The sequence below is a fragment of the Somniosus microcephalus genome, chromosome 3, assembly GCF_052327205.1.
Source record: "Somniosus microcephalus isolate GS21.2 chromosome 3, FLI_Smic_1.0, whole genome shotgun sequence".
Classification (NCBI taxonomy): domain Eukaryota; kingdom Metazoa; phylum Chordata; class Chondrichthyes; order Squaliformes; family Somniosidae; genus Somniosus; species Somniosus microcephalus.
In genome coordinates, this window is record NC_140989.1 from 372,710,651 (window position 1) to 372,727,092 (window position 16,442).

General features: G+C 48.0%; 1 protein-coding gene across 4 annotated transcripts in view; it reads left to right on the forward strand.

Annotated features, from left to right (window-relative positions):
- Positions 1 to 16,442, forward strand: part of LOC147122438 (guanine nucleotide exchange factor VAV3-like) — a 307,623-nt gene that overhangs the window by 168,356 nt on the left and 122,825 nt on the right. For all 4 annotated transcript variants that reach the window (XR_015077746.1, XM_085983597.1, XM_085983596.1 and 1 more), the window contains exons 10-11: positions 2,436 to 2,531; positions 3,750 to 3,818. Coding sequence is in view for 3 of the 4 variants with exons in the window: in XM_085983597.1 (XP_085839723.1) it covers positions 2,436 to 2,531; positions 3,750 to 3,818 (165 nt within the window). In the remaining variant the exon portion in view is untranslated. The remainder of the gene's footprint in view (positions 1 to 2,435; positions 2,532 to 3,749; positions 3,819 to 16,442) is intronic.

A 16,442-nucleotide genomic window follows, 5' to 3' on the forward strand; every position in this document is an offset into this window, starting at 1 on the left:
CACACCCAGTCCCGTTCACCCCTCACCCCCTGTGCTCACTGCCTCGTGTCCTAACGCACACCCAGTCCCGTTCACCCATCACCCCTGTGCTCACTGCCCCGTGCCCTAACTCACACCCAGTCCCGTTCACACATTACCCCCTGTGCTCACTGCCCCGTGTCCTAACTCACACCCAGTCCCGTTCACCCATCACCCCCTGTGCTCACTGCCCCGTGTCCTAACTCACACCCAGTCCCGTTCACCCCTCATCCCCTGTGCTCACTGCCCCGTGTCCTAACTCACACCCAGTCCCGTTCACCCATCACCCCCTGTGCTCACTGCCCCGTGTCCTAACTCACACCGGGTCCTGTTCACCCATCACCCCCTGTGCTCACTGCCCCGTGTCCTAACTCACACCCAGTCCCGTTCACCCATCACCCCCTGTGCTCACTGCCCCGTGTCCCAACTCACACCCAGTCCCGTTCACCCCTCACCCCCTGTGCTCACTGCCCCGTGTCCTAACTCACACCCAGTCCCGTTCACTCATCACCCCCTGTGCTCACTGCCCCGTGTCCCAACTCACACCCAGTCCCGTTCACCCATCACCCCCTGTGCTCACTGCCCCGTGTCCTAACTCACACCAAGTCCCGTTCACCCATCACCCCCTGTGCTCACTGCCCCGTGTCCTAACTCACACCGAGTCCCGTTCACCCATCGCCCCCTGCGCTCACTGCCCCGTGTCCTAACTCACACCCAGTCCCGTTCACCCATCACTCCCTGTGCTCACTGCCCCGTGTCCTAACTCACACCCAGTCCCGTTCACCCCTCACCCCCTGTGCTCACTGCCCCGTGTCCTAACTCACACCCAGTCCCGTTCACCCCTCACCCCCTGTGCTCACTGCCCCGTGTCCTAACTCACACCCAGTCCCGTTCACCCCTCACCCCCTGTGCTCACTGCCCCGTTTCCTAACGCACACCCAGTCCCGTTCACCCATCACCCCCTGTGCTCACTGCCCCGTGCCCTAACTCACACCCAGTCCCGTTCACACATCACCCTCTGTGCTCACTGCCCCGTGTCCTAACTCACACTCAGTCCCGTTCACCCCCTGTGCTCACTGCCCCGTTTCCTAACGCACACCCAGTCCCGTTCACCCATCACCCCCTGTGCTCACTGCCCGTGTCCTAACTCACACCCAGTCCCGTTCACCCATCACCCCCTGTGCTCACTGCCCCGTGTCCTAACTCACACCGAGTCCTGTTCACCCATCACCCGCTGTGCTCACTGCCCCGTGTCCTAACTCACACCCAGTCCCGTTCACCCATCGCCCCCTGTGCTCACTGCCCCGTGTCCTAACTCACACCCAGTCCCGTTCACCCATCACCCGCTGTGCTCACTGCCCCGTGTCCTAACTCACACCCAGTCCCGTTCACCCATCGCCCCCTGTGCTCACTGCCCCGTGTCCTAACTCACACCCAGTCCCGTTCACCCATCACTCCCTGTGCTCACTGCCCCGTGTCCTAACTCACACCCAGTCCCGTTCACCCATCACCCCTGTGCTCACTGCCCCGTGTCCTAACTCACACCCAGTCCCGTTCACCCATCACCCCTGTGCTCACTGCCCCGTGTCCTAACTCACACCCTGTCCCGTTCACCCATCACCCCCTGTGCTCACTGCCCCATGTCCTCACTCACACCCAGTCCCGTTCACCCATCACCCCTGTGCTCACTGCCCCGTGTCCTAACTCACACCAAGTCCCGTTCACCCATCACCCCCTGTGCTCACTGCCCCGTGTCCTAACTCGCACCCAATCCCGTTCACCCATCACCCCCTGTGCTCACTGCCCCATGTCCTAACTCACACCCAGTCCCGTTCACCCCTCACCCCTGTGCTCGCTGACCCGTGTCCTAACTCACACCAAGTCCCGTTCACCCATCACCCCTGTGCTCGCTGACCCGTGTCCTAACTCACACCAAGTCCCGTTCACCCATCACCCCTGTGCTCGCTGACCCACATTGGCTCCCGGTCCGGCAACGATTCAATTTAAAAATTCTCGTCCTTTTTTTCAAACCCCTCCATGGCCTCACCCCTCCCTATCTCTGTAACCTCCTCCAGCCCCACAACCCCCCCCCCCCCCAACACAAAATCTCTGCGCTCCTCCAATTCTGGCCTCTTGTACATCCCCCAATTTTAATCGCTCCACCATTGGCGGCCGTGCCTTCAGCTGCCTGGGCCCCAAGCTCTGGAATTCCCTTCCTGAACCTCTCCGCCTCTCTCTCTTCCTTTAAGATGCTCCTTAAAATCGACCTCTTTGACGCAGCCTTTGGTCACCTGTCCTAATATCTCCTTATGTGGCTCGGTGTCAAATTTTGTCTGATTTACGCTCCTGTGAAGTGCCTTGGGATGTTTTGCTATGTTAAAGGCGCTATGTTATTGCAAGTTGTTGTTGCTGTTTAGGAATGTTCGAAGAGAGCCAACAATGGGAAGTTCACGTTGAGAGACCTTCTGGTGGTGCCAATGCAGAGAGTCCTCAAGTATCACCTCCTCCTTCAGGTGACTCTTTCACTCCATTTCCACGGGTGCACAGAACTGTTTTAAAACTAATTATAAACCCCATCCCTGCCGGTTTTAGTGGACGGGTTCATGTGAATGGGATTTTCCCGCGATACGCGATGGCCGGTATAAAAGGGTCGTTCTATTACTGTACGCTGCTGATTAACATTGTTGATCACTATTGACCAAACTACACAAGGCTCTGTGCAACTCACCTTATTGCAACTGCAATCAGTGCTTAGTACTATCTGTAACCTCACAGCAGGTAGCGCGAGCCATGGCTCATTGGGATGTTCTCTCGACTCTGAGTCAGAAGGTCGAGGGGTTAAATCCCTCTTGAACACATAGGCTGACACTCCCAGTACAGTGCTGAGTGAGTGCGGCACTGCCGGAGGTGCCGTCTTTCGGATGAGACGTTAAACCGAGGCCCCGCCTGCCCTTTCAGGTGGACGTAAAATATCGCACGGCATTATTCGAGCAAGAGCAGGGGGAGTTCTCCCCGGTGTCCTGGTCAATATTTATCCCTCAAAAAACATCATTAAAACAGATAATCTGGTCATTATCACATTGCTGTTTGTGGGAGCTTGCTGTGCGCTAATTGGCTGCCACGTTTCCCACATTACAACAGGGACTACACTTCACAAAGTGCTTCATTGGCTGTGAAGCACTTTGGGACGTCCTGAGGTGGTGAAAGGCGCTACAGAAATGCAAGTTTTTCCTTTCTAAGAGGTGATTAGAAGCTTGAAGTGCTCGCAGTTGTTGAACAGTAATGGTTTGCTCCATCCCCCGTGTACCCCTGTCCATCGCGATACAACTACTGCCCACCTCCCCAACCTATCACCCCACCCTCGCTCCTGGGAGAGGCGGGAAAACAAATTGAACCCCAGGGCCAATTAGGGGGTGAAGAAAATTTGTAAAATTCCTCTCCAACCCCCCCCATAGGTGATCGAGATTAGTCCAGGACATCACTCTAGTCCTGTTGACGTTCCCAGGAAACTCCCACTTGTCCGAGGTGATTTCCGCCCCAGCCAGAAACAGGCCTAGCTCTAGCTCGAAGGGATTCAGCGAATCGGATTCCACCACACGAGCCAGCAGACTGCTCCACAGGTCCACTATTCTCTGGGGAGAGAATATCAGGGCTGATCCAGCCCGTGTGAGATGTTATATGGGGCAATCATCTCAATCAGTCTCTAAACAAACCATTCTGTCGTTTTACAGGAGCTGGTGAAGCAAACTGCTGACAGGCAGGAGAAGGCAAATTTACGATTGGCGCTGGATGCAATGAAGGTGGGAACAGGTGGCAAGCAAAAGCACATTGGGTTCTGAGGAGTTTACACTAAACCTTTATATAAAACACTGGTTAGGCCCCAGCTGGAGTATTGTGTCCAATTCTGGGCACCGCACTTTAGGAAGGATGTCAAGGCCTTGGAGAGGGTGCAGAGGAGATTTACTAAGAACATAAGAAATAGGAGCAGGAGTCGGCCATTTGGCCCCTCGAGCCTGCTCCGCCATTTAATGAGATCATGGCTGATCTTCTACCTCATCTCCACTTTCCTGCACTATCCCCATGTCCTTTGATTCCCTTAATATTCAAAAATCTATCGATCTCTGTCTTGAATATACTCAACGGCTGAGCCTCCACAGTCCTCTGGGGTAGAGAATTCCACAGGTTCACCACCCTCTGAGTGAAGAAATTTCTCCTCATCTCAGTCCTAAATGGCCGACCCCTTATTCTGAGACTGTGACCCCTGGTTCTAGACTCCCCAGCCAGGGGAAACATCCTCCCTGCATCTATCCTATCAAACCCTGTAAGAATTTTGTATTTTTCAATGAGATCACCTCTCATTCTTCTAAACTCTAGAGAATATAGGCCCAGTCTACTCAATCTCTCCTCATAGGACAATCCCCTCATCCCAGGAATCAGTCTGGTGAACCTTTGATGCACTCCCTCTATGGCAAGTATATCCTTCCTTAGGTAAGGAGACCAAAACTGTCCACAATACTCCAGGTGTGGTCTCACCAGGGCCCTATATAACTGCAGTACATGGAATCAGAGAATCATAGAAAGTTACAGCACGGAAGGAGGCCATTTCAGCCCATCGTGTCCACGCCGGCCAACAAAGAGCTATCCAGCCTAGTCCCACTTCCCAGCTCTTGGTCCGTAGCCCTGCAGGTTACAGCATCCCAAGTGCACATCCAAGTACTTTTTAAATGTGGTTCGGGTTCCTGCCTCTACCACCCTTTCAGGCAGTGAGTTCCAGACCCCCACAACCCTCTGGGTGAAGAAATTTCCCCTCAAATCCCCTCTAAACCTTCCACCAATTACTTTAAATCTGTGCCCCCTGGTTTTTGACCCCTCTGCTAAGGGAAATAGGTCCTTTCTATCCACTTTATCTATGCCCCTCATAATTTTATACACCTCAATAAGGTCTCCCCTCAGCCTCCTCTGTTCCAAGGAAAACAGACCCAGCCTATCCAGTCTTTCCTCATAGCTAAGATTCTCTACTCCCAGCAACATCCTTGTAAATCTCCTCTGTACCCTCTCTAGTGCAATCACATCTTTCCTGTAATGTGGTGACCAGAACTGCATGCAGTACTCTAGCTGAGGCCTAACTAGTGTTTTATACAGTTCAAGCATAAACCCCCTGCTCTTGTATTCTATGCCACGGCTAATAAAGGCAAGCATTCCATATGCCTTCTTAACCACCTTATCTACCTGGCCTGCTACCTTCAGGGATCTGTGGACCTGCACTCCAAGGTCCCTTTGTTCCTCTACACTACTCAGTGTCCTACCATTTAATGTGTATTCCCTTTCCTTGTTAGCCCTCCCCAAATGCATTACCTCACACTTCTCCGGATTGAATTCCATTTGCCACTGTTCTGCCCACCTGACCAATTTATTGATATCTTCCTGCAGTCTACAGCTTCCTTCTTCAGTATCAACCACACAGCCGATTTTAGTATCATCTGCAAACTTCTTAATCACACCCCCTATATTCAAGTCTTGATCATTGATGTATACCACAAAAAGCAAGGGACCCAGTACTGAGCCCTCCGGAACCCCACTGGAAACAGCCTTCCAGTCACAAAAACACCCATCAACCATTACCCTCTGCTTCCTGTCTCCGAGCCAGTTTTGAATCCAACTTGACACTTTGCCCTGGATCCCATGGGCTTTTAACTTCATGACCAGTCTGCCATGTGGAACCTTATCAAAAGCCTTGCTAAAGTCCATATACACTACATCAAACGCACTACCCTCATCTACCCTTCTTGTTACCTCCTCAAAAAATTCAATCAAGTTTGTCAGACACGACCTTCCCTTAACAAATCCGTGCTGACCATCCTTGATTAATCCGTGTCTTTCTAAATGAAGATTTATCCTGTCCTTCAGAATTCTTTCCAATAATTTTCCCACTACCGAGGTTAGGCTGACTGGCCATAATTACTCGGCCTATCCTTTTCTCCCTTTTTAAACAAGCGTACCACATTAGCAGTCCTCCAGACCTCCGGCACCATACCTGAAGCCAGAGAGAATTGGAAAATGATGGTCAGGGCCTCTGCTATTTCCTCTTTTGCTTCGCTTAACAGCCTGGGATACATTTCATCTGGGCCTGGGGATTTATCCACTTTTAAAGCTGCTAAACCCCTTAATACTTCCTCTCTCACTATGTTTATTTAATTTAATATTTCACACTCCTCCCCACTGATAGCAATGTCTGCTTCGCCCCTCTCCTTTGTGAAAACAGACGCAAAGTATCCATTAAGAACCCTACCAATATCTCTCGCCTCCACATACAGATTACCCTCATGATCTCTAATAGGCCCTACCCTTTCTTTAGTTATCCTCTTACTCTTAATATATTTGTAAAACATCTTTGGGTTTTCCTTGATTTTACTTGCCAAGAATTTTTCATGCTCTCTCTTTGCTTTCCTAATATCCTTTTTAATTGCACCCCTGCACTTTCTGTACTCCTCTAATGATTCTGGAGTATTTAGCCCTCGGTATCTGTCATACGCCTCCCTTTTTTTCTTTATCCTACCCTGTATGTCTCTAGACATCCAGGGGCTCTAGATTTGTTGGTCCCATCTTTTTTCTTTAAGGACACATACTTGGTCTGAACCCTCCGGATCTCCTCCTTGAATGCCTCCCACTGCTCTGACACTGATTTACCTTCAAGTAGCTGTTTCCAGTCCACTATGGCTAATTCCCCGGAGCTTAGCAAAATTTGCTTTTCCCCAATTTAGAATTTTTATTCCTGGTCTATCCTTGTCCTTTTCCATAACTATCTTAAATCTAACAGAATTATGGTCACTAGCACCAATACGCCTTCTACCTGCCCAGCTTCATTCCCTAAAACTAAGTCTAGAACCGCCCCCTCCCTTGTTGGGCTTGCTACATACTGGCTAAAAAAGTTCTCCTGGATACATTTTAGGAATTCCACACCCTCGATACCCTTCACACTACTTTTATCCCAATTAATATTGGGTTAGTTGAAATCCCCTACTATTACTGCCCTATAGTTTTTGCACTGCTCAGAAATTTGTCTACATATTTGTTCTTCTATCTCCCTCTCACTGTTTGGGGGTCTGTAGTACACTCCCAGCAGTGTGATCGCCCCTTTTTTGTTGTTCAATTCGACCCATATGGCCTCGTTTGATGATCCCTCCAACATATCATCCCTCCTCACAGCTATAATAGTTTCTTTAATCAATACCGCGAACCCCCCTCCTCCCTTTTTACCTCCCTCTCTATCCCATCTGAAAATCCTGTAACCAGGAATGTTGAGCTGCCATACCTGCCCCTCTTTCAGCCACGTCTCTGTAATAGCTATAATATCATAGTCCCAAGTATCTACCTGTGTCCTCAGCTCATCTGCCTTGTTCGCTATACTCCTTGCATTGAAGTATATACCATTTAGTACAGGCAAACCTCCTTGTTGACTACTATCTAGCCCTTGATTCCTCTGTCCTTCCAATTTACTTTCTACGACGTCTTTACTATTATACTCAAATCCTCTTGTAATAAATGCCAACATACCATTTGCTTTCCTAATAGCTTGCTGTACCTGCATGTTAACTTTCAGTGATTCGTGTACAAGGACACCCAGATCCCTCTGAACACCAACATTTCCCAATCTCTCACTGTTTAAAAAATACTCTGCTTTTCTATTTTTCCTACCAAAGTAGATAACTTCACATTTCTCCACATTATATTCCATTTACCATGTTCTTGCCCACTCACTTAGCCTGTCTATATCCCCTTGAAGCCTCCTTGCATCCTCCTCAACTTACATTCCCACCCAGCTTTGTATCACATTTGGTCCCTTCATCCAAATCATTGATGTAGATTGTGAATAGCTGAGGCCCAAGCACTGATCCTTGCGGTACCCCACTAGTTACAGCCTGCCAACCCGAAAATAACCCGTTTATTCCTACTCTCTGTTTTCTGTCCATTAACCAATCCTCAATCCATGCTAGTATATTACCCCCAATCCCATGAGCCCTAATTTTGTTTAATAACCTCTTGTGTGGTAACTTGTCGAATGCCTTCTGAAAATCCAAATACACCACATCCACTGGTTCCCCCCTTATCTATTCTGCTAGTTACAACCTCAAAAAACTCTAACAGATTCGTCAAACACGATTTCCAACATTACAACAATGACTCCACTTCTAAAGTACTTCATTGGCTGAAAAGTGCTTTGAGACGTCTGGTGGTCGCGAAAGGCGCTATATAAATGCAAGTCTTTCTTTCTTCATGAATCCGTGCTGACTCTGCCCAATCCTATTATTATTTTCTAACTGCCCTGTTACCACATCCTTAATAATAGATTCTAGCAATTTCCCTACTACTGATGTCAGGCTAACTGATCTGTAATTCCCCATTTTCTCACTCCCTCCTTTCTTAAATAGTGGGGTTACATTTACTACCTTCCAATCCGCAGGAACTGTTCTAGAATCTGTGGAATTTTGGAAAATGACAACCAATGCATCCACTATCTCTATAGCCACCTTTTTCAAAACCCTAGGATGTAGGCCAACAGGTCCAGCGGATTTAGCAGCTTTCAGTCCTATTAATTTCTCCAGTACTTTTTTTTTACTAATTACTATCAGTTCCTTATTCTCGCTCGACCCTTGGTTCGCCACTATTTTCGGGAAGCTTTTTGCTTCTTCTTCCGTGAAGACAGACACAAAGGGGTAGATTTTGGCGAACCTGTCGGGAAGAAGGCGGGACTTCCCTTTTCGGGTTTTTGACCCGCCTACTTCGACGTCTGGCCAATCCACTCGATTTTCCCTTGATTGACCTTGTTGAGCCCGCCCAGCAGGCCAATTAAGGGCCACCCAGCAACAGGTGACGGCACAGACTGAAATTTCATCTGTCAAACACTGACACTCTGATTTCTAACATGAGTCCTTCTGCACAGACTCAGTTAGAACTCTCAGCAGCACTCAAAGCTGAAGGCTGTCACTTTTGACAGATCGCAGCCGTTCAGCTTTAAGTTCCGGCTGACTGATGTGCTCCCGACGGCTACAGAAAGAAAGGCTGTTAAGGTAAGTACAGGTAAGTAAAGGTTCTTTACACACTTTAGACACACCAAACACACTTACCTTTTCACTCATGCACCCATCACTCACCTGAGCGCTGACATCGCGACCCCTCCAACTCCTTCAACCCGACAGCCCGCCGCTCCAACCTGGCGTGGTTTGGAGCCGTCGGGAAACCAACACGAAACCCCTTAAAATAGGGATTATGCTAAAAACTGCCTGTTAACTACCTGTTAACAGGCAGTTAACTGGCACTAATCCCTTCCCGCCTGGTTTCGGCAGGTCCCAGTGCTGGGCGGGTACCCGCCGCCCCTGAAACTTACGTGGGGCGGGGTTTTGGGCGGGATGGTGTCGGGACCCCCCGAATCCTGGATTTTCCCCCCCTCACACACCTGAAACCCCGCCTGACGGCTCCCCGAAAATCTAGCCCAAAGTATTTGTTTAATTTCTCAGCCACTTCCTTACTCCCTGTTATAATTTCTCCTGTCTCAGCCTGTAATGGACCCACATTTAATTTCGCTAATCTTTTCCTTTTTACATACCTATAAAAGCTTTTACAGTCTGTTTTTATGTCTCTCGCTAGTTACTCTCATATTCTATTTTCCCTTTCTTTTTCCGAGTGGCAGGCAGTGACCAGTGGGGTACCGCAGGGATTGGTGCTACGACCCCAGCTATTCACAATATATATTAATGATCTAGACGAGGGAACTAGATGTAATATCTCCAAGTTTGCAGTCGACACAAAGCTGGGTGGGCTGTGAGGAGGATGCAGTGAAACTCCAGTATGATTTGGACAGGTTGGGTGATTGGGCAGATGCATGGCAGATGCAGTATAATGTGGATAAATGTGAGGTTACCCACTTTGGTGGCAAAAACAGGAAGGCAGATTATTATCTGAATGGCAATACATTGGGAGAAGGGGAAGTGCAACGAGACCTGGATGTCCTTGTGCACCAGTCGCTGAAGGTAAGCATGCAGGTGCAGCAGGCGGTTAAGAAGGCAAATGGTATGTTGGCCTTCATAGCGAGAGGATTCGAGTACAGGAGCAAAGATGTCTTGCTGCAGTTGTACAGGGCCTTGGTGAGACCACACCTTGAGTATTGTGTGCAGTTTTGGTCGCCTTATCTGAGGAAGGATATTCTTGCCATGGAAAGAGTTCAGCGAAGATTCACCAGACTGATACCTGGGATGGCAGGAATGACGTATGAGGAGAGATTGGGTCGATTGGGCTTATATTCGCTGGAGTTCATCAGAATGAGAGGGGATCTCATTGAAACTTATAAAATTCTAACAGGACTGGACAGACTAGATGCTGGAAGGATATTACCGATGGCGGGGGAGTCCAGAACCAGGGGTCACAGTCTAAGGATAAGGGGTAAGCCATTTAGGACTGAGATGAGGAGGAATTTCTTCACCCAGAGAGTGGTGAACCTGTGGAATTCTCTGCCACAGAAGGCAGTTGAGGCCAATTCATTAAATATTTTCAAGAAGGAGTTGGATATATTTCTTAAGGCTAAAGAGATTAAGGGATATGGAGAGAAGGCAGGGACAGGGTACTGAATTTGGATGATCAGCCATGACATCATTGAATGGCAGAGCAGGCTCGAGGGGCCGAATGGCCTACTCCTGCTCCTATCTTCTATGTTTCTATGTTTTATCAATTTCTTGGTCCTCCTTTGCTGAATTCTAAAATCCTCCCAATCCTCACACTTACTATTCTTTTTGACAACATTATAAGCCTCTTCCTTTGATCTAATACTAACTTTAACTTCTCTTGTTAGCTACGGTTGGACCACTTTTCCTGTGGGGTTTTTGTGCCTTAAAGGAAAGTATATTTGTTGTAAATGATGTATTAATTCTTTAAATGCTAGCCATTGCTCGTCTACCGTCATATCTGTTAATGTCGTCTCCCAATCTACCTTAGCCAACTCGCCCCTCATACCTACCTAGTTTGCTTTGTTTAGATTTAAGACCCTAGTTTCGGATTAAACTAAATCACTTTCAAACTCGATATAAAATTTGAATATGCTATTATAGTCACTCTTCCCTAAAGGCCCCTTTACTACAAGGTTATTCATTAACCTTTTCTCATTGCACAATACTAGATCTAAAATAGCCTGTTCCCTAGTTGGTTCCTCAACATACTGATCTAAAAAACTATCTTGCAGACATTCCATGAATTCATCCTCCACATTATTACTGCAAATTTGTCCCCCAAGATCACTGTATTACCCTTGTATTATGCACCTCTAATTTCCTGATTTATTCTCTGCCCGATATTACAACTACGATTTGGGGGCCTATAAACAACTCCCACCAATGTTTTCTGCCCCTTGCTGTTTCTTAGTTCCACCCAAACTGATTCTACTTCTTGATTTTCGGAGCTAAGATCCTTTCTCTTTACTGTCTTTATCCCATCGTTTATTATCAGGGCTACCCCTCCTCCTTTTCCTTTTTGCCTATCTCTTCTAAAAGTTAAGTCTCCTAGAATATTTATTTCCCAACTTTGGCCACTTGTAACCACGTCTCCGTTATGGCTATTAGATCAAACCTGTTAATTGCTATCTGAGCTATTAATTCATCTATTTTGTTGCGAATGCTTCGTGCAGTCAGATATCGTGCCTTTAGCTTTGACTTATTTCTCTTTTTCCCTGATGTCACCTTAGTCACTGATGCCCTATGACCTTTGTTACTCTCTCGGTCCCTTTCCGACCCACTCTGCTTATTTTTACCCCAAACTCTACTCTGCCCTAGAGCCTTGACATTTCTCTCGTTGCTTTTAAATTTACTCTTTCCTGAAACCTCCCACCCCACTTTCATAGAAACATAGAAGATAGGAGCAGGAGTAGGCCATTCGGCCCCTCGAGCCTGCTCCGCCATTCAATGAGATCATGGCTGATCACCCAAATTCAGTACCCTGTCCCTGCCTTCTCCCCAGATCCCTTTAGCCTCAAGAAATATATCCAACACTTTCTTGAATATATTTAATGAACTGGCCTCCACCGCCCTCTGTGGCAGAGAATTCCACAGGTTCACCACTCTCTGGGTGAAGAAATTCCTCCTCATTTCAGTCCTAAATGGTTTACCCCTTATCCTTAGACTATGACCCCTGGTTCTGGACTCCCCGGCCATCCGAAACATCCTTCCTGCATCTAGTCTGTCCAGACCTGACAGAATTTTATAGGTTTCGATGAGATCCCCTCTCAATCTTCTAAACTCCAGTGAGTATAAGCCCAATCGACCCAATCTCTCCTCATACGTCATTCCTGCCATCCCAGGTATCAGCCTGGTGAATCTTCGCTGCACTCCCTCCATGGCAAGAACGTCCTTCCTCAGGTAAGGTGACCAAACTGCACACAATACTCAAGGTGCAGTCTCACCAAGGCCCTGTACAACTGTAGCAAGACATCCTTGTTTCTGTACTTGAACCCTCTTGCTACGAAGGCCAACATAACATTTGCCTTCTTAAACGCCTGCTGCACCTGCATGCTTACCTTCAGCGACTGGTGCACAATAACACCCAGGTCTCTTTGCACTTCCCCTTCTCCCAATCTATTGCCATTCAAATAATAATCTGCCTTCCTGTTTTTGCCACCAAAGTGGATAACCTCACATTTATCCACATTATAGTGCATTTGCCATGTTTCTGCCCAATCACCCAACCTGTCCAAATCGTACTGAAGTTTCACGACATCCTCCTCACAGCTTACCCTCCCACCCAGCTTTGTGTCGTCTGCAAATTTGGAGATATTACATCCAATTCCCTCGTCCAGATCATGAATATATATTGTGAACAGCTGGGGTCCTAGGACCGATCCTTGCGGTACCCCACTAGTCACTGCCTGCCACTCGGAAAACGACCCATTTATTCCAACTCTTTGCTTTCTGTCCGCCAACCAGTTCTCTATCCAAGTCAATACCTTGCCCCCAATCCCATGTGCCTTAATTTTGCACGCTAATCTCTTATGTGGGACCTTATCGAAAGCCTTCTGAAAGTCCAAATACACCACATCCACTGATTCTCCCGTATCTATTTTACCAGTTACATCCTCAAAAAATTCCAGTAGATTAGTCAAGCATGATTTACCTTTTGTAAATCCATGTTGACTTTGTCCGATCCTGTTACTGCTTTCCAAGTGCTCTGCTATTACATCTTTTATAATAGACTCTAGCATTTTCCCCTCTACCAATGTCAGGCTTACCGGTCTATAATTCCCCACTTTTTCTCTACCACCTTTTTTGAATAGTGGGGTAACATTAGCTACCCTCCAATCCATGGGTACCGTTCCAGAGTCTATCGAGTTCTGGAAGATGACCAGCAATGCATCTACTATCTCTAGGGCCACTTCCTTAAGTACCCTGGGATGTAGACCATCAGGCCCTGGGGATTTATCGGCCTTCTGTCCCATTAATTTTCCTAATACCATTTCCCTTCAAATGCTGATTTCTTTCAGTTCCTCCCTTTCATCAGACCCTATGTTCCCCGGCATCTCTGGGAGGTTATTTATGTCCTCCTTTGTGAAGACAGAACCAAAGTATGAATTTAGTTGGACTGCCATTTCCTTGTTTCCCATTATAAATTCCCCTGATTCTGACTGTAAGGGACCTACGCTTGACTTCACCAATCTTTTTCTCTTCACATATCTATAAAAGCTTTTACAGTCAGTTTTTATGTTCCCTTACTCTCATATTCTATTTTCCCTTTCTTAATTAATCCCTTTGTCCTCCTTTGTTGACTCCTAAACTGCTCCCAATCCTCAGGATTATTGCTTTTTCTAGCCAATTTATATGTCCTCTCCTTGGATCTTATGCTATCCCTAATTTCCCTTGTTAGCCACGGTTGAGCCACCGTTTTTGTTTTATTTTTATGCCAAACTGGGATGAACAAATTCTGTAGCTCATCCATTCGGTCTTTGAATTAAACCAGGGATGAAGGACTTCAGTTATGTGGAGAGACTGGAGAAGCTGGGACTTTCCTGCTGAGAGCAGAGAAGGTTAAAAAGAGATTGAATCGAGGTGTTCAAAATCAGGAGGGGTTTGATCGAGTAAATAAGGAGAAACTGTTTCCAGTGGCAGGAGGGTCGGTAAGCAGAGGACACAGAGTGAAGGGAATTGGCAAAAGAACCAGAGGGGAGATGAGGAGAATGTTTTTACAGCGAGTTGTTGTGATCTGGAATGCGCTGCCTGAAAGGGCGGTGGAAGCAGATTCAATAGTAACTTTCAAAAGTGAATTGGAAAAATACTGGAAAAGGGAAAATTTGCAGGGCTGTGGGGAAAGACACAAGTTACAGACAGGTAACACACTCCCAGAGACATGTTACAGACAGGTAACATACTCCCAGACACATGTTACAGACAGGTAACACACTCCCAGAGACATGTTACAGACAGGTAACATACTCCCAGACACATGTTACAGACTGGTAACACACTCCCAGACACATGTTTGTTGTGTCTCAAGGGGTTTTATACCCTTACCTATATAACAATTAAGAAGGGCTCCGGGGTGGAGAGTTTAGTTAACGGCCATTTTATTTACAATGTGCTTCTTCACTCAATGCACTACATTTCCCATAGTGCACTGCAAATCACCACTACGGTATCCCATGTGGGACAATTCTAATACACATTCAAAATACACAACATATTTCCTCCCCCTTAAAATAGAATGTCCACAAAACAGGATAACTGAAAATGACTATAACTTTGGAAGAGAGGGTAGACTGCCTCTACATTCCGCTAACCCTGGGGATTATTCTGCCCCATGCACACAGGTTAGCACTAACTGTAACTAAGGCGCTCTGGAGGCTGCCTTTCTCTTTGGGGGTAACGCCTAGTCTCAGGAGCAGGCTCTGGCTGGCTCTCCCGTGACCCTGCAGGCGTGGCTTCCTCCCTCGATGGCACAAGAGTGGATGGTACCACCGTCTCAGGGTCGGACGACCAGTCCCTGCTGGAGCCCCCAGCAGGTCCTTGATCCTCTGTTTCTTGGGTTACCTGTGGCGACTGTCTTGGCAGTAACAGGTCTACATGCCGTCTCCATGTTCGGTCGTCTCCGGTGCGGACTCGGTATGAAACGGGGCCTGTCTTTTGAATGACCGTAGCCGGGACCCACCGCTCCGGGGTGGTGTAGTTACGCGCGAGGACTTTGCCCCCCACCACAAAGTGTCGTTCTTTGGACCTCTGAGCTCGTCTGCTGACTTGATCTTGCTGATTGGCGTGCACCACTGCTTCTGTGGACGTTGGCCTCAGCAGGTCAAGGCGTGTCCGTAGCTGCCTTCCCATGAGTAGGTAAGCAGGAGATGCTCCAGTCGTAGCATGAGGCGTGTTTTGGTATTTCAGCAAGAAAGCATTCAGGCGCTGCTTTAGAGGAGCATCACTTCTTGCCGCTTTCAATGCGCGTTTCAGCATTCTGACAAATCTCTCCGCCAATCCATTCGTGGATGGATGATAAGGCGTGGAGAACATATGCTGGTTTCCATTGCACTTGAGGAACTCCTCCATCTCCTGGGATGTGAACTGTGTTCCATTGTCGGTTACGATCTGCTCCGGCAGACCAAATCGCCCGAACATCTCTCTCAGAGTCTCGATGGTTTTCTCCGTAGTGGTAGTGGACATTACTGCAACCTCCGGCCATTTGGAATAATAATAATAATAATAATTCAACTTTATTGTCATTGTACGATGCACAAGTACATGAACAACGAAATGTGATCTTGCAAGCTCCCATGAGTCCAGTACAAATAACATTAACATTAAACGTAAATAGCACCGTCCTGGGAGAAGCAAAGCCGCTGCGTCTGTGCGCGCCGCCATTCCATTTCCACCATTCCTCCTGTCCGACAGTCTTCAGCCCAACGCCCGGGCCTGCTCACCAGCCGCCCCTCCCGGGGCTCCTTCCGTGACCTTCTGCACCTGGTCTTCCCTAATGGTCACCCCTCCAGGTACTAACCAGGCCTGGCTCTGCTTAGCTTACAAGCCTTGCCAGTGATCCTGTCCCTAGTCCCAGGAATGGGAGTCCACCGCGACCAGGAACATCGCTCCTTCCACTGGTCCCGCGAAGTCCAGATGGATCCGTTGCCACGATGTCGCCGGCCATTCCCATGGATGCAGTGGCACTGCTCTTGGCGTATCCCTGGTTGTCTCGCATGATGGGCATGATTTCGCTTCAACTTCAATTTCATGATCCAGACCAGGCCACCAGAAGTAGCTTTGTGCCAGCTCCTTCATCCGGACAATACCACAATGTCCTGAGTGCAGCTCGTTGAGGACATGTTTCCGCAGCTTTGGTGGTATGATCACTCGCATGCCCCAAAGGAGGCATCCTGACATGACAGACAACTCCTTCCCTCTTGACAGGTAAGG